Below are 21882 nucleotides of genomic sequence, written 5' to 3'. Positions count from 1 at the left end.
ATTTCTTGTCACAAGTCCTCAAAGTGCATAAATGGAGCAAGCTTCTCTTCCTTTCTTGAAACAGTCCCCATGCCTGTGATTAAAATAAATTCAAAACATGAGAGAGTAAAATAAATCACAAATTACTTTGGACTAGAACTTACATAGCTTAAGAGGTCAAAGCATGTAAAGTATACACATGCTCAATCACATTAGCAAAAACTCATAGGAGTATATTGAAGTTTTTGGACTAGAACTTACATAGCTTAAGAGGTCTGCCTTTTGAGGACTAAGCCGCCCATCACTTTTCTTCCTTCCTCTCACGAAAGAAAAAGGGGAGAAGGAATGGGAGCAGAGGAACCCCTGTGTTCCCTTTGGTGTCCAAAAACAGTAGACAAGGAAAGCAAAGTAATACTCACAGCCAAGATTAGTGAACTAAGAAGCACAACTGTCATTAGAAACTGGACAAAACCAAATTGGTTACGATAAATGTAATTGAGATTACAGACTTAATGTTTACAGCTTCATTAAATACACGTCTGTATAGAGAGAGCTTACACAAAAACTATACTCCTGCAATGGCCAAGGTTATAAATCAGAAACAAACCTTACAAAAAAAAAAAAAAAAAAAGCTATAGATAACCTTGACGTATTACACTTGATACCACCTTAAAGTAGAGCTAAAGCTCCATTAACAACGTCGATGTCACAACAAACTTGAATAGGAAGATTTCCCTGTCCTTCTAGCATGTCTTTTTTCATATGTGGCACTTTGTAGTTGTTCCCACCTTTATCTTTCATCACCTCGACCATGCAAGATTGTAGAGTTAGAAACACATGATTCAACCGTTCAACTTCCATCTCATTAAAGGATTTCTCAACTGCACTAATTAACTCATCAATATTTGTAGGTGCCATAGTATGTTGAAGGGATTGGATAGCTCTAAAGAATCCAAGATCCAAAACATTTAGATCAGGACTATTAGCAAGTTGAAAACATAGCCTAATATCAAATTCATCTTGTTGAGCAGCTTCATTAAATTCAAAGTCATCAACACTAAGATGAGGTCTTGCATTATCTTGTTGAATAAAAATAGGAGAATTTGAATCCGAAAGTGGCCACTTTGATTGAATCGCTGGAAGAACCTTTTCAATTAAGCAAATGCTAGTGACATCTTTAGTGACAGATAAAATAGGCTTAGTTTCTCAAGTTCCAGCAACTCTATTTTTGCTATTCCTTTTAGCTGGTTCCGTGACTACAAAAGGGAAGATGCCTATTTTTCCAGAAAATAACTGAACTCCATCTTCATCAAACCTAGGTCGCGCAACAGCACTCATAAACATAACTTTTGTTATGTAATTTTTACTTTTGCAAGATCTATACGGGTTTGGCTCTTCTTCTTCAGGAAGAAGGTAGAACTTTGCAGATTTTTTGGTTAGAAAAAACCATTTTTCGTCCATATGAACATAATTATACATATCAATAAACATAGGATTTGAATGGAGTGTACCGGACGCAATCATTGATAGACAGAATTGAACTCTTGCTTTCTTATTTGTCTCTGTCAAATAAGGCTTTATGGCATTAGTATGTGACCTAATAGCTCCTTCTTTGACACGCCGATGAACTGTTGATGATGACATATTTATAGCACAAGCTAGAGATCGAATATTTCTTCGACGACAAAGAGGGTTTTCCTTGACCAGATTAACGTCGATGTGGACTCGTTTTCTCCCAACTATGCCTACATATTTAGTAGACACATCTAATGAATTACCATGAGAAATACTTGATCTTACTTGTCTCCAAATTCGTCTCATTGTTCTATTTGGAGTATGGAACAAAATCTCTGCTTGTTTTAGAGACCCACGTTTTAGTTTTCCTCCATTACTTTCCTTCAAAAGCCATTCTGCAATAGCTTGTCGCTCCTCATTTTTTAGTTGTATCCTCATTTTTCAAAGTAACCAGAATATGGGTAAATATAAAAATAACCAGAATATGGGTAAATATAAAATAAAAATCAAAAAATAAAAAAAATAAAAACAGGGGAAGGAAAGGTATTTCATCTCACTATTTGTGTATAAAATGAAAATTCTTGGCTCTAGAACCAAATTTTTACCCACCTAATATCAGGAATCAAAAGCTGTTAAATTTCAGGAAAAGAAATTCTGAAATCATCCCATCAATATGACTGATTTAAATAAAAATTGGAATTTGAAAATATGCACCAGCTCTAGAATAAAAATTCACATAAGATTTTTTTTGACAAACCTGGTTGCTGAGAAATCCATAGAAATGTTGTTCTACAATTCACTTCGTCCGCAGAAAGAGAGAGTTGAAAGGAAGAGTTTTTATTTTGACTTGGTCAAAGGCTTATGGTGAAAACTTTACTATTGATATGGAAAAGCCCTCACATGGGAGTGAATAAGTGGAGAGAGAAGATGGAATTATCAGACCTTTTTTGATTATGCTTTTATTTTAACGTGTTTTCCATTCAAAGCTGATCAGTGGGCCCTCGAGGGTATAATTGGAACTTTGTTTTGTATGATATGGCAAAAGTCTTCTACCAAAAATTAAACTCTGTGCCAAGACAAAACAGGACTATCTTTTTGGGACGGAGGGAGTAATATGTAGTGAGCTCAAAGCATTATCCAATTCAAACAACCAACCTGATTAGACCACGTGAGAAGGTCATTTGCTACATAAACTGTAGTCCTCAATCACAAGTTTCGTCAGGCATCCTGAATAAGAAAGAATGAAATGTCACAAACAGCTTTTTGAAGTTACAAGGCTTTCTAAGAGCCCGTTTGGATTGGCTTATAGCTTAAAGCTGTTTGCAGCTTATAAGCTGAAAAAATAAGTTGGGGTAGTCCAACTTATTTTTTTTGGCTTATAAGCTATTTTCAGCTTATAAGCTGCTTTAGATAAACTAAGTTAAATGGATCCAATTATTTTTTTGAGCTTATTTTAAGCAGCCAAACACTTTTGAAAACAGCTTATAAGCCAACTTATAAGCCAATCCAAACGGGCTCTAACACACATTTGATTCAGTTCTTCATATTAATCTCGAAAATAAGTATATAACTTTCCTCAATTTTTTGAAGTGTAAAACAATTATGGTTGTTTAACATTGGAAAAAGATTTTGCAGTACTCTATAGCCCTCAAAGAACACTCTTTAAATAGCATAGTAAAAAAATCACATAATGCATTGTGCTTGCTCAAACAGAATGCACAACCTATTTTTTTGCAGTTTCATTTCATATTCTGAATGTACGTAAAACAATACCTTCTTTATTCAAGCGACGACCCCTGCTTCCCCTTGAATGAGCATGTACTTTGTGCCACCAAGATGCAGGCCAGTTGGAGCAAGTGAACCGGGCTCATTAAAATCATTCAGGATGTCGTTAATCTCCGCGGGTCTGAACCACAATGTGGACACCAATAAGTTACAAAGTCTTTGATAAAGAGGCAAGATTGCAAAATTAGAAGGCAAACATATTCATAAACAACTCGCAATCGACTACAAAAAACAATTGTTCTTGTCTAGTCACAGCATTAGTTTATCAAGGTCAAGTCTTTACCATATTTCATTTAGGAAAAGATCAAGTCTACACTATATTTCTCAGTACTTTCTCAGTGGACTCAAACATTGCCTTTATTCAATATCATACCGATCGTTTCTCTTAGTCCAAGCTAAGAGATCAGCTATCCTCTATATCGGTTCCTACCATCTATGTATCAACATAGTTTTTACCATGTTTCTCAGTAATTTTTCTCTTCATTAGTTGGGGGAAGCAATCAGCCCAGACAAAAGCTTTGAACAAAAAAGAGGTCGGGCCTTTTACCGCAGCAACCATCTTAACTTCATCTCAAAGTTCATACACATTTTTTCATTAGAACACCAGTCAAAAGAGAAAAGGGAAAAAGGTCAGATTATTGAAGCCTATTATTGGATACTTTGGTGCAGCAGTGCATAAGTCTAGTACAATTATCTACCAGATACCCACCAAAATTCCATTAGCAAGGCAGTTTTGTCATTGTTCTTAACCCCAGGCACGTTTCCGTTACCAATAATCTCATGAAAAGACTATCATGATTTCTGAATAAATAGTCAAGAGGACTAAAAAGAACCCAAACCCAGGCACTAAACACTGTTAAACTGTTTTTCACACAATAAAATCATGTGATTCCATAAAACGACCAAAATAAACTGAAACTCACATAAGAATTGCCAGATCTTTTCACTGATATTGCCAATTTCGACTATGTAAATTTTCTCTTTTCTTCAATGCAAAAGGGCAAAGGTGAAGGCTTCTAAACTAAAGGTGATTGCTGATTATAGATATTACTCAGTTCACATTTAAACTTTTTTGGTTTAGGCCTCCAAGTGAATCACATGATTCAAAATTCAAATATGTTTTGCCTAAACTGGCTTCCTTACTGAAGGGCATTCTTTAACATTCCTCTACTATGTTAATTTGTAAATATTTTGGCAGCAACTAATCCATCAAAATTAATTTTACCCAAAAAGGATAAACAGATTATGAAAAAACACAAGAATACAGCAACATAACGATGAAGGATCGAGAAGGGAAAAGAGAGGAAGATATGGGCAAAATCGATTTACAGAGAAACCATACTTGTTAAAACCAAAACTCCCTGCTCGCCGACATTGAAGCTTGTGACTATCAAAAGGCATAAGAAACTTCCATTTAAAATCTTTCCATACTCTTATGGAAAAATCTCGTTCTTATTATTATTTTGATTTCCAATGCTACATAGTTTTTTCATTTATATTTCAAACCTATCCTTGACTTGGGGAGTGATCTCATTAAGCTCTCTGTCTCTCTCTCGGTATATTCAAATGTCTGCTGAGAGTACAAGTTGCTGAATATCACAGAGGATTACAAATCCAAATTATTGAAAAGCAATAAGTGAACAACTACACACCAATGATCAATGACAATTGTAGAGTAATCCAATTTTGCTCTCAAAACTCTAAAGCTTCACAGCGCTAATTACGCCTGTTGACAATCTAAAACCACTTTGATACCTTAGAATTCTTTGTCCTGATGTACGTAATGCTTCTACCACAATGAGCCGTTAATCCAACTGTAACAGCCTAACACTTCTACAGGAAATGATTAGATTATATCACAAGCCTAACATCCATCAACCAAGTGTTACAACCTAACACTTCTATAGAGAATGCTTAAATTAAATACACAAATGTAACGATGTGGTAAACACCCACCCAAATCTAAACACTAAAAATGTTAAGGTGAAGTTCATCCTATCCCTTATATTTGCTCAAGTAATAAACTTGAGACTTTCAAGTAATTCCTTAGATATAGCGAGTCGAGATTTTTGCTAAACAACTCCCAAATCCAATGCAATTAAAAAGGGAAATTTTAAAGTCATATTTCACTTCACCAACACCTCCCATGTCAAGGCAGTGCTTTATAGGAATAAAACCCAATCAATCAAGTGAAAACCAACCTGCATTTCCAAAAGAACATATCTTGGTGGCCTAATTTACCTATATCGTTTAGTAAAGATGTCCAATCAAAAAGAAAATTACTTAGCAGTTGCACCGAGTTATGAACTCTTATGCATATGCAGGGGAAGCAGCTAGTAACAGTCTTTCAGACCAATCGCCTCAAGCTTACATCCCAACAGAAACAAGTAAAACTTCCATTATAATTTTATATTAGAAGAAAAGACATTTCACTAAGCAATTTCAAAAACCAAACACAAAAAATGAAACCAAGGGTAACAAAACAGGGGCAAGAAAAGGCATGTACCGATCACAGTGGGATTCGAGAACCCACGACCTTTAGATCCGGAGTTAACGCAATATCCACTCCGCTATGCAATCATTTTATTACTGTCTTCCCCATTTCCTTGTACATTTCAGTATTACATTTCCACCAACATCGAAAGGGACAAAAAAACAGAAATCGGTGCCACTTCACCGATCAAAACCCCCATTCATGTACGAAGCAAAAAAGGCAAACGAACAAATAATAAAAGCAAGGTTTCCGCAGGTATTTATCTAAGTCCATGCAGATTCAGATCATTAGGCAATTTCCAAAAGCAAACACAAAATATGAAGAAAAAAGGCATATAGTGATCACAGTGGGATTCGAACCCACGACCTTTAGATTAGGAATCTAACGCGATATCCACCATGCTATGCAACCACTTCTTACCATCTTCTCCATTCCCTCCTATATTTCACTACTACATTTCCACCAACATTGAAAAGGAAAAAAGAACAGAAATTCAAAACCCCATTCATATAAGATGCAAAAAAGAATGACTATGAAAACGACACACTATAGAACACACAACAAAAGCAATGTTTTTCCGCAACAATCTATGTCCATGTAACATGCAGTGATCACAGTGGGATTCGAACCCACGACCTTTAGATTCGGAATGTAACGCGATATCCACTATGCTATGTGATCACTTTGTTACTATCCTCTCCATTTCTTCATATATACATGACTAAATAATTTTACATTAACACTGAAAGGGACAAAAGAAACACCAGAAATGGGTATCACTTTCACCAATCAAAACCCCATTTAGGAAACAAACAAACAAAATCAAAATAAATGGCAAAACGACATCCAGAAGAACAGACAAAAAGATCCAAATTTTTTCGAAAAATCTGAGATCATGTAAATTCAGACCGGTATATATATTCACATGAATAGAGGTGTAAAATAAATCTGTATATATTCATAAGATCGAGATCTGTACCTTTTAATGAGATTGAATTTGCCGGAAATTTTAGTAACCTTTTTTTCGGTCCGCAAAATCAAGAGGAGTGAAGAGAATCCAAAAAAATACGAAAAGGGAAAAAAAAAGACGAAGAGAAAAGAGAGCAAGAATCTCAAAAAAAAAAAAAAACAATCAAAAAAGGAACAGCAGAACAGAACCAAAGAAGATGAAAGGACACACTAACAGAGAAATTAAGAATTATGAAGAGGTACCCAAAGAAAATGGAGCAAAAATTAAAAGAGAAGCACACCTGTAACTGGAACACCGGTTGAGACTTGAGAGTAGATATGACAACTGAGAAGCACTTCTCTAAGTACCTCAGCATAAACCACCAGTAATTCAAAATCTAAATAGACTCCATTGAACAATAGTATAAGGATACAGTGGTACTTTAACAATTCTTATCACATAAAAAATCCAATTTCAGTGAACTAAAAGGTAAAAGATTTTCTATATTAAAGAGAGAAAGAAGACTATAATAAGAAACTAAGTAAAAAAATTAAGAAAGAGGAAGAAGAAGAACTCACCGCCGATGTAAAACTAAAAACAAGCCACTTGTCTGGTGAGTTCTAGACATTTCATATGTTGAAACTCAGAATATGAAAGAGAGATTAGCGAATGGATGGTTCTAGACATATGTTGTCTCTGTGTTAGTGTTTTTTTTAAGTGAGCGAAATGACAGTTTTACCCTTGGTCGAAATCAAGGCTCTTCTATAATATACTACGCAACTATGGCCCATGCCAGCACGGGCCCAATATTGTGAGTGTCACTATCAAATTAATTTTGATATGATACTGCAAATAATTATAATTGACATAATGTAAATCAGTTCTCAAATTAGACAGAGCATCGCATGCCAATTGCTAGATATTATTCAAATACAATACCTTGGAACAAAATGTCCACTCACAGATGTTGTGTGGACGGCAAATGACACATTCCTTATGTCCATGGAAGCTTCACACTACACTATTGGATTCTAAAGTATCGGAGGTACTATTTACATAGTGGCAAAAGGTGATGCGTTCTTCATGCTGTGCTAACTCTTCTTCTGAGCACACCTGTACAATTATGAAGTAATAATCATTTGACATTGCTCATATCCCAAAGACTAAATGCAAACTAATGACAATATCTGGTTTCTCTCTCTTTGCTGGATATACCATTCTTTCAATCTTTATCTAGGAACATACTTATCAGTCTATTGCATAGCAAAATCTAAACAAATTAACATGTGTACAATTTTATCTCTTGTAGATGAGAAACATTCTTGCTAACATCTCTTTCAGCTTAATTAAGAAAAACACTTATAAGCAAGTTCTATTAAGTGATGTCAAGATAATTAAGGATGTTTAATGATACTGCTATCCAACAGATCATATCTATTATTACAAGTGTTGTGGTATAAAATTTCTACTTTAATTATCTGTTGGTGACTTGGTGCTACTATATAAGCTTTCCTCTACTAACAAATCCTTTATTCCTGATCTTGGGTGTGAAACATAGTTTTGCCTTGGTAAGACAGTCTATTGCATCTCTTGGAACATCAGAGAAGCAGAAAAATAAGAAGATCAACACAACCATAAATAACACGATTAGTTTGATCATTAGGCTGTCCAGTTGAAGTAGAAGTTGACGATATACACCTATTGGATTTAACACAAAGGTATCAGTTAGGATGTTCAATAACTGAATGCGATTGAACTTCCAGGTAGCATTACACCATTGGACATTAAAAGAAAGACATGAAAGTTCTCACTGCGCAGCTTTAACTAGTTCAGTAACCTGTAATATAAATTTAATGTACAAGAAAACAAAGGATAAGACCTCATACATTGAATCTTTGTTCACCATAGCTAAAGAAAGCAAGGACTCGTTGCTCTCTGCCAATTCATGAGCCTGCCTTTCGGACGTTACACCTTTATTTTGTAGTTTTTCTAGCATAATATTAAATCTTAATTTATTTCATGGACAAATACAACTTGTGTCTTTTAAGTAAGATTGTCAACTTTATAATAAAGTTACAATGAAAGTAAGGATCACACCTATCAATACAACATATAAGTAGATAGTGTATAACATGGTACATTATGAAACATCAATCAAATTAGGGTCTACCAACCATATATTCCAAACTAAAGAAAGAATTAGAATATTTATAGCAGTTCTTGCATCATAGCAAATTCATGTTAAGCTTCCAATTTACCTTTGTAAAAGAAATTCATTTTTACTTCATTCCACCAACCTGCAATAACTGAGTTTTTGAGAAGTTAGGTCCAAAGTTTACATACCTGAGCTGATCTTTTCCGACTTCAATCTCTCTTCTTCTTTCTGTACAAAAATCTTAAATTCCCGTCAGAGGTATATTTCGCTTCGAAGTTCTAGTGCATTTCAATGCTTGGTATATTCCATCTGTCTTCTCGAAAGCAAACATAAACCCCGACATGATTCACATGCATGAACTTACATAGAGCGGTCACTTCAACTGCAATCAAAATGATAACACTAAATAGAACTCTTATCCAATAAATACTAAATAGACCTGCTATCCAACAAACAACATTCACCACAATAATCATATAAGAAGTTTAATATAGATTCCTTCGTATTACAATTCCAAGAATATAGATAACCCGTTGTCACAGAGAAAGAGATAGAGAGATAACAGTAAAGGAACATAAGGAAAGAGCACCATAAGAGAAATCATCATAGTGATGGTGCCTTAGAATTTACATACGCTTGTATATAGAATAAGGATATAACAGCTTTCTCACCTATGGCTCCGGTTGCCAATTCTGGTGATGCTACTGCAACCAGCAGTCCAGCAACTTCTGCCACCACTAATGTGGTACAATTTAATCCTGTTGCTCAGTTACCCTATTAAACTACAAGGTAACCTCAATTTCCCAACATGGAAAGCACAACTTGTGATGCTACTAAATGGGCATCAAAACATGGGACATCTTGATGGAACCACAACTGCTTCAATCAAGAGTTCAAGTATGAAGGATAACCAGAAAAATAACATTCCTACCATCTCAAAAATCATTATTACCATCAAAATAAACTTCAAAGACCATATCAAAATAACATTCTGTCCTACTAGGGTATACACAAACAGAACCATCACAATTCTCAAAGTACCTAGTTGAAGAACAGTTTGTTCAGTCTTCATTTTTAATACTTACGTTATCCTATGTCACCAAATTAGTATCCAAAACACCAATAGATTAACAACCACCTCAAACTGTAATCTTATAATTGGTAATGCGATGATGTAATTAACAAGCTCTTTGGTGAAAATGATATCTGAGTCACTTGCTGATTTTAATTTGGTTTCGACCCGGGGTAAAAAAGTAATTTCGCAAGTCGGTCATTTCAATTCTAACAACGTGTCCTCTGTAAAATCCCTGGCCCTCAAAACCCACGTATCACCTTCTCTAATCAACTTCTAGGCTCATCACTCCTGTATATTTGCTATTGATTTTCCTCCATTTGATCTTGCTCTATCTCGCTTAGCTTCTCTTTTCTTTATCTCTTTGATTTTCCGGGTGATTTATCTCCAAAACTTAGAATAATGAAATTTGATTTCATGAAAATCCAAGAAATCTTTGTGACGTGAAATTGGGCTTTGGTCAGCTACTTTCAAGCTCCAATTTTGCTCTATTCAAGGTAATAGTTCACAGTTAGTTTTATGATCTATTTTGTTGCTATAGATTGAACCTGTGAATGTGCTTATTTGGCTTTTGAGAGTTTGACCTGGAATTTTAAATTGGGTATTTAGGATAGAGCAAAGAAACGTATCAGGATAGTAATTTCATTTGATTTTAAAAAAAAAAAAATAAAAAATTCGTTCGTATATGTTAAATTTGTAATCCTTCCGTAGTTCTTGTTTGGTAATTACAAAAGTGTGTGCTTGTGATACATAGTTTTTCTTTTTTTCTTTTTTCTAATCTCTCTTGAGTAAGATGTTGAAGGTGAAGGTGAAAAGGAGAGCAGGTGTTGAAAACTTACAATCAACACAAGAAGACTACCAGGCTGATCATCAGCTAAAACAGAGGAGGCTATTCCCAAGTTCAAATCTACATTATGGCTTGCACCTGCATGCGGATAGGAAAATATGTCGTTCAACACAATAAGTACAACATGAAAAAGAGGCAATAATCATAATGGAGTCCTAATATGTGGGAAAGCCTAAACATACTACATCCCTTAATTGCATTTTATAGCATCCCTGTCTACGCACTGAGCAAGAGTAAAAGACCAAGTCCATTCAATATTGAAAGCGTAAACGACATAGCATAAAATGGAGGGGAAAGTCAATCTTTGATCATAGGACCTTGCAGCTTCTATCTTACTGTCAAACATATAGATCCAATGAGACTATCAGTATAGTTACATGATAAAGAAAGCTTTTAAACAGCTATATCACTGATAATATGACATGCCTGAGCTATGGTGGGGTAAGCAATATCACTTCTTCCCGAGATACTGTCCCATCCGAGCCTCCAATCATCCACATTTGTGCAGCCTGACTCTCCTTTATTTCATGCGTATGATTTTCTTGAAGGGTCTGAATTAAGGGAAAATTTCTTAAACAAACTGTATATTCGAAGAAGCCATCTAACATATCCAGCTCTACTTTTGGGTAAATTGTTACATTTATGTGTAGAACCAGCATAAAGGAAGAGGAAGTGCTGAGAAGTTTGTATGGGTAAATTGTACTTTTATGTATAGAACCAGCATAAAGGAAGTGCTGAGAAGGTCATCTAGAGCTTTAACATAACATACCTACTTACTCAAATAAACAGTGGAAATATGGCCAATATTCTGGCATAAAACAGCAAGGTTCCACAGCCTGACTGAAATTGAAATTATTATCCATTTTTCATGGAGGTGAGACATTTAGCTAATGTTTATTTTTTTCACGTATGTTGGTTCTTAGTGGAAAGTCCTCCATAATGAAATTAATATGGACAGAGAACACTTACCAAATTCTATTGCTTCAACAGGAAAATTCACAGAATTCTGTGTTTCAATGGTTAAATATGCCTTCCTGCAGCTCCCTGCAAATCCAGCATCTTCTTAAAAGAACTCTTCCGCTCTATTTCTAGATCTCAGATTCAAACGGGGGTTATACATATAAAAACTCACATCAAAGCTTCCCTAAATTCCAATCGTTAATTGTCTAACCATGAGCTTTCTTTCCCGCCATCTCTGGTGCTAAATAATCAAGAGTCCCACACGTCATGCGTCGATTCTAGGTTGCACTATCCAAAATCAGAAATCTTCAATACGACCTACATTTTTATTTTATTTTTTTTACGTCCGAGTCTCTTTGAAAATAATGACTGAATACATTTCGTAAAATAATGACTGAATATCTCATTCTTCTTTTAGTAATGTCCTAAATATTATAGAAATGTAAAGTGTCATAAAGCAATCAAGGAAGTAAATCCATTTAACCACACCATCCAGGTTAATAGTATTTTATAGCACTTAGGTACACAATAAGGAAAATTGTAGAAATGAAAGAACAACTTGTCAGGCTAAGTGAATCCCACAAATTTCTCAAGTTTTGTGATATCAATTGACATACATCTAACTTAAATGTACTCTTCTCCTTCAATTTTTTTAAAAGTTACTCTTTTTTTTTTAAATGACATGGGAACCCGCAGCCGCTACCCTTTGGGTGCGCACAGGGTAAACCCAGCTCCTGTGCAATAGCTCGCAAACCACACAGGAGAGGTAAAAGTTACTCTTCTCCTTGTGATAGCCTAGATCTTGCATTTACGCTACAACAACGTGGAGTATCACTTAAGACTTTAGGGTAGCCCGATGCACTAAGCTCCCGCTATCATTTAAGACTTTCTGATATCAAAACACAAGGAGAATGGTTTAAGCTCGAGGAAGGTGCAAACTACTTCAAACTAATGTAATCACACTACGTATTCAGAAACAAATGTAAAAGAAGGTTTTTTTATTTCCATGCTATGTTTGCGATAGGAAGGTCAATATGTTCATTTTTGAGGTTGCTCCCTGCAACATCCATCATGGTTGACGGCAATAGAGGGTGGATTGAATTTTTTTTTTTTCTTCCATTTAAGGAAAAATTGATAATATTAGAGGCAGAATGAATAACTTTGGAGGCACTATCCTCTAAAACTTCCTAGAGATTATAAATGGAAGTAAAGTATGATCTTGCACTGGATCGGCTAAAAACGTTTGCTCAAAAAGTTACAAGATGCAGAACATAGCTGTTGCGAGAAGATTTAATACATAATATAGTGATAAAAAAGTTAATTTTTTCAAGCAGGAGCAAATACTGAAGAATGAATGAAAGAAAAACTCAATATTGAGCATGTATCGAAGTAAATCATCATTATTGAAAAAGACTATGCCAGTTGAAAAAAAATTACCTACTACTGTAGATACCCCTTTGTTTATGCTCTTGTAGCGTTGTAAGGTAGCTTCGACAGTAAAGCTGAGCCATATTTCCACTGGTAAATAAAGTTGGGCCAAAAAAATAAGATAAAGCAGAGAAAACTGATAGAATTTTATTGAGAATTATCTGATATCCATGAAATTTCAAATGCATCAAACACCCTTAAAAAGCATAAAAATCTATTGGGAACACATGAGAAATTCATGAAAATATGAACTTCGAACTGTCAAAGATTTTCAGGACCTGTCAATGCTCCAAAACCTGTTCCTAGCGATTTGTGTTGTTCAAGATAATCATGATCTCAGAAATGCAAATGAAAGTAGCTTTGTAATCAGAGTGATAAAGTCGTGAAATTTTTCAAAAACCACATATGAATACAACCCATCACTTCATATACTCATACCCATTCAATTATCAGAACCAAAAAGGTAGGCCCCATGTACGATTATCTTATGAGATTGATAAAAAAAAACATGATTTTGTTCTCCAACCACAATCATATATATATATATATTATATCATCAGTGACAACATTTGATACCAAAATGGAGAAATTCTTTTTGATGAGGACAAAAATAGAGAAATTCTAAAGAAGAATCGAAAATTAAGGGCAACATAAGAAGAAAAGAAACAAACTATGGAGAATCAAAAGCTATAATGGCAGAAAATCGGGGCTCGTTGTGGTATGGTCATCGGATTTGGAAGTGAAGCAGATCTATAGATAAAATTGAACTCACCGGAAAAGAAAATAAAGCCAGTAGAAAGTGATCGTCAGATGAAGAAAGGGAAAGGGGAGAGAGTTGAAGAAGGCGGTAGAAAATGGTGAATATTTGATCTATTTTAATTAAATGGAAATAGACCTAAATATTTTTTATACAAACAAAGCAGACAAACTCATAAACCTTCGTAAGATTAATCGTTAAATCATTCCTCGACCTATATTTCTCTCTATCGCTTCTTTTTCCTCAAGTTCCTCTTGTTAAAAAAAAAAAAAAAAAAAAAAAAAAGAGCATTCTGACATTGGTGTCGCTCTCGCGTCTCTAAAATTCGAAAAGACAAACTCAGGCACAAAATTTCTGTAACCAATCTTCTCAAACACTACTAAAAAAACTGCTAAAAATCGACGGAAAAAAACCGATAGAAAAAACCGACGGATTCCGTCGGTTTTTTCAATGATTTTTTAAAAAAAAAAAACCGACGAACTGCGTCGGTTATTTTTTGCACAAAAATGCGCAAAAAAAATATAATTATTTTTTATATTATTTTCTAAAATAAACCGATGGAGTCCATCGGTTTTTTATTTTTATTTTTTATTTTTTTTATAAAAAAACCGACGGAGACGGACTCCATCGATTTTTAGAGCGAAAAAACAGTATAAATTAAATCAATGTAAGTATATGACCAAAAAATATCAATTAATCTCACGAAGGTTTATGAGTTTGTACGTTGTTTGTATAAAAAAATAGATGGAGATCAAATTTGATAAGTTTTTGGATAGTTAAAGGACTAAAATAATATATATATATATATACCATTTATATATATATATATATAGGGACTATTTATAGTGTGTGTTTCTGTGTGTGTTATATTACCATATCTACTATACTAGTTTAGCGTACGTGCGTTGTACGTGTATATCACGTTGATGAATAAAAAATAAATTGAAATTGTAATTTGAGTTAACATAAATGCAATATTTATTTAAATGATGAAAAATGTTATTACATTGGCGCAAAAGCTAAATTTGGTATCTTTGGGAATGCAATGATGATGAGTTTAGTTAAATTAGTTGCACAATATTTTTTTTTTATGACATTGGAACCGTCTCGCTACCCTTCGGGCGCGCGTGTGTGAGTAAACCTGTGTGTGCAATAGCTCGCAAACCACACGAAGAGATAACCGCATGCACACACACACACACACACAAAGGCAAATCCCCTGTTGTTGTAAGCAAGGGATTTCAAACCTGAGACCTCCATTATGAAAGCCCCATGCTTAACCAAACTGAACCATCCTTGCGGGTAGTTGCGCAATAATTATAAGAGTACATATTTTATTAAATGAGATCCAATATGCTACGTCGTGTGTTACCCCACATCTCTTTTTAACGATATTTAGTTAACTTTGGTCTTTTTTTTTAACCAAGAAACTAAATTTGGTCTTTTTTCCTCCCTCTTTGTGCTATTGAATTTATCATTGATGAGTTTTCCCTTTGATAAATCACCCGTCATCTTCTTTACGTTTTAAAATTCGTTTGTGTTGTGTTTATAAGAAATAATGTCGTATATATTTTCGTTTATCATAAACTAACTACTTTTCACCTAAAGTAATATTTTATATTTTATAATTAATTTTGTATTAAAAATAAATTAGACATAAATAATTTTATATTTCAATTAATTTGGAATGTAAATTTAGCAAAAATCGCGTCCTTATTAGCGGAAATAACTTTAAAGGCATTTAAATCATTTTAATAGAAAAGGGAATTTATCAAAATTTTATTACCAATCATTTCAACTGTTTCTTATCAGTGTTTCAACTCTTTTATCTAAACACATAACTACTTATTTATTAAATCAACTTCAACACTTGAAAGTGTTTTCAACTTAATGCTTATTAGCTAGCTAAGCCAAACAGGCTCGTATTTGTAAATTTTAGAAAAATAATAATTTATATTGATGAAATCTTACTTGATGTTAAATTATTAATTATTAAAAGCTTTTCCCTATTCAAATAAGGAAAGGTTTAATGGTTAATAATTTAAGTAACTAAAAATCGTAAATATTAGAAAATTATATGACAATCTTGTTATTATGAAATCTTTTTAAAGAGTAAATTCTTTTATTAACTTTTCGCTAAGAGTATTATTCATACGTAATATATATAATTTATGTTCTAGACTTGAATCCAAACTTTAAAAAGTAGCAGTTCTTAATTGTTTTTACCAAATTTCATGGTTTGTGGTGAGACTTAACACGTTGAAATTCGAATTTATAAAAAGTATTTCAACGTTAAGTTTGGTTCTTAATTGGTCCTAAATATTAGGACTTTAGCATTTACAAGGAAATTTCTTAGTTGATCTTAATGTCTTCAATATGTATTAGGACTTCTCAGTTTGAACTCAAACTTTCTTATGAAAACAAAAGGGATAAGGCACCATTACCCCCCTGAACTATACCCGAATTTGCTACGACACACCTTACCTTTCCCTGGGCCCTATTACCCCCCTAAACTTATTTAAAACGGAATAATTACCCCTAAATGCTTTTGATGTGGCAAAGAGAGTGTGTTTCTCCCTTTGAGAGAGTGAGAAACATAAAAAAGGGGAAAACTTAATTTTTTTTTCTTAAAAATCTGCATTTTCTTAAAAATTTGAAAATAAATCTAGTCTTCCACATTTAGTTTTAAAAAAAAGGGTTTTCCACATGTTAAGAAAATAATTAATTTTTTCAAAATTTTATAAAAATTCAATTTTTTTCACATTTTGGCAAGAAAAACACTTTTCCGGATTTTATTTGAAAAATAAAAGTGTCCTAAGAAAATGAAATCATGAAAATCAAGATTTTTTAAGACATTTTAAAAAAATAATCAAGTTTTCCATATTTTTAACAAATCCATTTTTCCATATTTAAAAAAAAAATCATTTTTCAGTTTTTTTTTCTTTTTCAAAAACGGGTTTTAAAAAAAAACAAATTTTCAATTTTTTTTATTTTTAAAAGGGTTTTAAAAATCCTTTTTTTAAAAGAAAATTCAGTTTTTTAATCCATGTTTTTAGTTTTTTTTTTTTTAAATGGGTTTAAAAAAAAATCAAATTTTCAAATTAAAAAAAAGACGGGTTTTAAAACTCTTTTTTTTAATGAAAATTCGATTTTTTATTTTTATTTTAAAAAAATTGACACGTAAGTGAAAAAAAAATTAAAAAAAAAGAAGAAAATAAATAAATACGCATGTGGCGAGGAGAGTGTATGTCACTCCCCCTGCGTATGAGTGGGCGTCGGCGTTTAGGGGGGTAATTATTCCGTTTTAAATAAGTTTAGGGGGGAATAGGGCAGGGAAAGGTAAGGTGTGTGTGTAGCAAATTCGTTAAGTATAGTTCGGGGGCCTTATCCCAAAACAAAATATAACAACTTCAATCTCCAAAAAGAAAAACGCCATCAACTAATTATAAATATCTTGTGAAGTACAAAATTACAAACTTGATCCATTCTTGAAATACATAAAAGTATGAAATCATTTTGAACAGATTCAGGATTCATGTTATGAAGGATACAAATAATTACAAAGTTGATTCATTCTTGAACTACATGTAATCGATCTGCGGGGGATAATTTATATGGAACCTCCTCAATATATTCTGTAGGTAATTTAAAAAAAGAAGAAGAAGAAGAAGAAGAAGAAGAGTACTCCTAAACCTAGCCAAGAGTAAATCCATTGATAACCACAAATATAAACGAAGAAAATAAGATAAAATAAAGAAAACTGATAGAATTTTATTGAGAATTCTCTGATATCCATGAAATTTCAAATGCATCAAACACCCTTAAAAAGCATAAAAATCTATTGGGAACACATGAGAAATTCATGAAACTATGAACTTCGAATTGCCATGTGTGTACTTACTGTAACTAATTGATGCATGAGAAGCTCAATCTTCAAGTCCTCTTCAAAGATTTTCAGGACCTGTCAATGCTCCAAAACCTGTTCCTGGCGATTTGTGTTGTTCAAGATAATCATGATCTCAGAACTGCAAATGAAAGTAGCTTTGTAATCAGAGTGACAAAGTCGTGAAATTTTTCAAAAATCACAAATGAATACAATTCATCACTTCATATACTCATGCCCATTCAATTACCAGAACCAAAAAGGTAGGCCCCATGCACGATTATCTTATGAGATTGATAAAAAAAAACATGATTTTGTTCTCCAACCACAATCATATATATATATATTATCATCAGTGACAACATTTGATACCAAAATGGAGAAATTCTTTTTGATGAGGACAAAAATAGAGAAATTCTAAAGAAGAATCGAAAATTAAGGGCAACATAAGAAGAAAAGAGACAAACTATGGAGAATCGAAAGCTATAATGGCAGCATCCATGGGGCAGAAAATCGGAGCTCGTTGCGGTATGGTCATCGGAATTGGAAGTGAAGCAGATCTATAGATAAAATTGAATTCACCGGAAAAGAAAATAAAGCTAGTAGAAAAGTGATCCGTCAGATGAAGAAAGGGAAAGGGGAGAAAGTTGGAGAAGGTGGTAGAAAATGGTGAATATTTGGTCTATTTTAATTAAATGGAAATAGACCTAAATGACGATTTTACCCTTGATCAAATCAAGGCTCTTCTATAATATAGAAAAAACAACAAATATATATATATACACAATTCATTTTCACTATATTAGAAGCATGAGTTTGGAGGTGGACCGTCGTCCACCCCGACTCATGTATAAAAAATTAAAAAAAAAAGGTAGGTCCACCTCCTATTCATGTTAAAAAAAATAAGGTGGGTCCACCTCCTACTCATGTAAAAAAAAATTAAGATGGAGCCCATGTAAAGAAGTGGGAGATAATTACAAAAAAAAAATAATTAAATAATGATAATAAGTTCAGAAAATAGTAAAGGTACGCTTAGAGAAAATTTAAAGAAAGGAAATTCATGAAAAAAGAAATAACGATTTAAATTGATCACAAAAACCGCTAAAGAAGTCGTAAAGCCAAAAGATTTAAAGCTCTTACCTTTGGGTATAAGTTTAGACACATACGTCTCACACAAAAAAAATAATGAGGAATAACATCAAGAAGACGAAATATAAATAATCAAGAAACATATACACATATTTTCTTAAAATGATGAAGTTGATCTATACTTAAAAATTTAAGACTACAACAGATGCTTACACATGAAAGCGCTTTTCAGTATTGTTGAGTATAAAGAGATGATGACATGAAATTCGGTAGGAGAAAGTGTATTTCAAATTTTTCAATCGGAGAACCAAACCAGGAAAGTCATATATGGGAGAAGCGGATTAAGTAAAATAATTTAGTGATAATTTTAATTAATTGAATTATAATACTTTCTATAATAAAAATTCCATAATTATATTACTAAAAGGTACTCTCTATGTCCTAATTTATGTGATATAGTTTGACTAGACACGAAGATTAAAAAAGAAAGGAAAGATTTTTAAAACTTGTGGTCTAAAATAAGTCATAGATATTTGTATGGATTTAAATCATTTCATTAAAGGTAAAAGGAAAAGTTTCAAGTTTAATGATTTCTAAACATAAAAATATATCATTCTTTTTAAGACAGGACTAAAAAAAAAAGTGTGATACTATTTTTTTTGTTTGACCTGTGCTAGCACGGGCTTTCACAAGTCATAAATATTTGTGTGAGTTTAAATCATTTCATAAAGGGTAAAAGGGGAAGTTTTAATTTAAATAATTTCTAAATATAAAAGTATATCATTCTTTTTTAGACAGTCTAAAAAAAAAGTGTGGTACTATATTTTGTGTTGGGCCCATCAACTAGTTTAGTAATTAGAAGAGTGGGTTGGATCGTCGTCCACCTACTCTTCTAATATAGTTAAATTTAATTTTTTTTTAAAAATGAGGTGGGGCCCACTCTTCAACAATAGCAGAAAAATTTAAGTGGGGCCCACTCTTCTCCAATAGTAAAAATAAAAAAAATCTACTATATTAGAAGAGTGGGTTGGATCGTCGTCCACTCGCTCTTGTAATATAGTTAGTTATTAAAATTAAATTTTTTTTAAAAATTACGGTGGGACCCACGTGAACAATTAGGAGACAATTTTCTTCTAATATAGTTAAAATTAAAAAAAATTAAGGTGGGGCCCACTCTTTTACAATAGTAGAAATAAAAAAATATTAAGGTGGGGTCCACATGTACAATTAGGAGACAATTGCAAAAAAATTAAGGCGGGGTTCACGTCAAGAAATAGGAGGCAATTGCCAAAAAAAAAATTAAGGTGGAGTCCACGTGAAGAAGTAGGAGACAATTGAAAAGAAAAAAACACATTTAAATAATGATACTAAGTTTAGAAAATGGTAAAGATACGCTTAGAGAAAATTTAAAGAAGAGAAATTCATGAAAAAAGAAATAACGATTTAAATTGATCACAAAAACTGCTAAAGAAGTCATAAAACCAAAAGATTTAAAGCTTTTACCTTTAGGTATAAGTTTAGACACATACGTCTCACACAAATAATGAGGAATAACATCAAGAAGACGAAATATAAACGGTCAAGAAACGTATACACATTTTCTTAAAATGATTAAGTTGGTCTATACTTAAAAATTTAAGACTACAATATATGCTGACACATGAAAGCGCTTTTTAGTGTTGTTGAATAGAAAGAGACGATGGCATGAAACTCGGTAGGAGAAGGTGTATTTCAAATCTTTCAATTGGGGAACCAAACCAAGAAAGTCATATATGGGAGAAGCAGACTAAGTAAAATAATTTATTGATATTTTCAATTAATTGAATTATAATACTTTCAATAATAAAAATTCCATAATTATATTACTAGAAGACACTCTCTCTGTCCTAATTTATGTGACATAGTTTGGAAAGACTAATTTAAAAAAGAAAGGAAAGATCTTTGAAACTGACTAGGCACGAAATTTAAAAAAGAAAGGAAAGATCTTTGAAACTTGTGGTCCAAAACAAGTCATAAATATTTGTGTGGATTTAAATCATTTTATTAAAGGTAAAAGGGGAAGTTTCAAGTTAAATGATTTCTAAACATAACAATATATCATTTTTTTTTAAGACAGATTAAAAAGAAAAATATGATACTATTTTTTGTGTTGGGCCCATGCTACAGGCTTTCATCATCTAGTATAATATAGAATGTATGTGTTTTATCCAAAATGTAAAAATATCTTTGTTTAAAATTCTTGAACACACAGCAAAAAATCAAATTTTGAACCAAAACTTGCAGTATAAAATTGAGAATACGTTACCTAAAAGGAGTTGCAGTGTCATAAGATTCTCCTTGATCTTTGATTTGTACCGAAAAAGAGTAATTAGCACAACTTGTTGTGTTGTTGAAAATGGAGAAAACGGTTTGAACAGAGAAGAAAAAAACATAAACCCATTTGTACTTAACTATGGGAAGAATTTTACCAAGATTCTGCTTCCCCAAATCTGAACTGAAACAATCAGAGAAAATGACAAAAATGGTCCTTATGTTTGAGGTAGGCTCAAATTAGTCACCTAAATATATAGCATTAAGTAGTTTTGGTCCTTTAAGGTTTTTGCAAAAAAGTTACTACTCCTTCCGTTCCATAATAAGTGTCACCTTAATAAAAAACACCCATATTAAGAAATTAACAATGCAATATGAAGTTTACTAAATTACCCTTATATAATAAAAATAAATTACTTTTTCCTGTTGAATGCACAAGCTGTAATCCTTTTGACGTTAGGAATCCAATAATACCAAATTACTATGTGGCTTTTCCAATCATCAGTTAAACGTTACTTTAACTTGTCAGTTTTTTGTCTTGATTTCTTAAGATGACACTTATTATTATGGGACAATTTTTTTGGCTAAGATGACACTTATTATGAGCCGGAGGGAGTACAATATTTTTGGTCATTGTCAAATATTTGTCGAATTGTGTC

At 32.9% G+C, this 21882-nt stretch overlaps 1 protein-coding gene, 1 long non-coding RNA gene and 2 other non-coding genes across 4 annotated transcripts; all 4 read right to left on the bottom strand.

The window, feature by feature from the left end:
• Positions 1-299: 299 nt before the first annotated feature.
• Positions 300-1932, bottom strand: LOC132049075 (uncharacterized). The gene is made up of 4 exons (XM_059439733.1): positions 1240-1932; positions 697-1125; positions 538-552; positions 300-440 (listed from the first exon to the last, which is right to left on the bottom strand). Exons 1-4 carry the CDS (start codon positions 1930-1932, stop codon positions 300-302), a joined length of 1278 nt encoding a protein of 425 aa, XP_059295716.1.
• Positions 1933-2032: 100 nt separating this feature from the next.
• On the bottom strand, positions 2033-7386 carry LOC132050690 (uncharacterized). Its single transcript, XR_009413499.1, has 3 exons — positions 7024-7386; positions 3268-3400; positions 2033-2721 (listed from the first exon to the last, which is right to left on the bottom strand). It is a non-coding gene; the product is annotated as an uncharacterized LOC132050690 (long non-coding RNA).
• On the bottom strand, positions 6112-6184 carry TRNAR-CCU (transfer RNA arginine (anticodon CCU)). Its single transcript has one exon. It is a non-coding gene; the product is annotated as a tRNA-Arg (tRNA).
• TRNAR-CCG (transfer RNA arginine (anticodon CCG)) lies at positions 6382-6454 on the bottom strand. Its single transcript has one exon. It is a non-coding gene; the product is annotated as a tRNA-Arg (tRNA).
• Positions 7387-21882: the final 14496 nt, after the last annotated feature.

The sequence above is a fragment of the Lycium ferocissimum genome, chromosome 3, assembly GCF_029784015.1.
Source record: "Lycium ferocissimum isolate CSIRO_LF1 chromosome 3, AGI_CSIRO_Lferr_CH_V1, whole genome shotgun sequence".
NCBI classification, from domain to species: domain Eukaryota; kingdom Viridiplantae; phylum Streptophyta; class Magnoliopsida; order Solanales; family Solanaceae; genus Lycium; species Lycium ferocissimum.
Note: the sequence above shows the minus strand (reverse complement) of the source record. Positions and strands in the feature narration are given on the sequence as shown.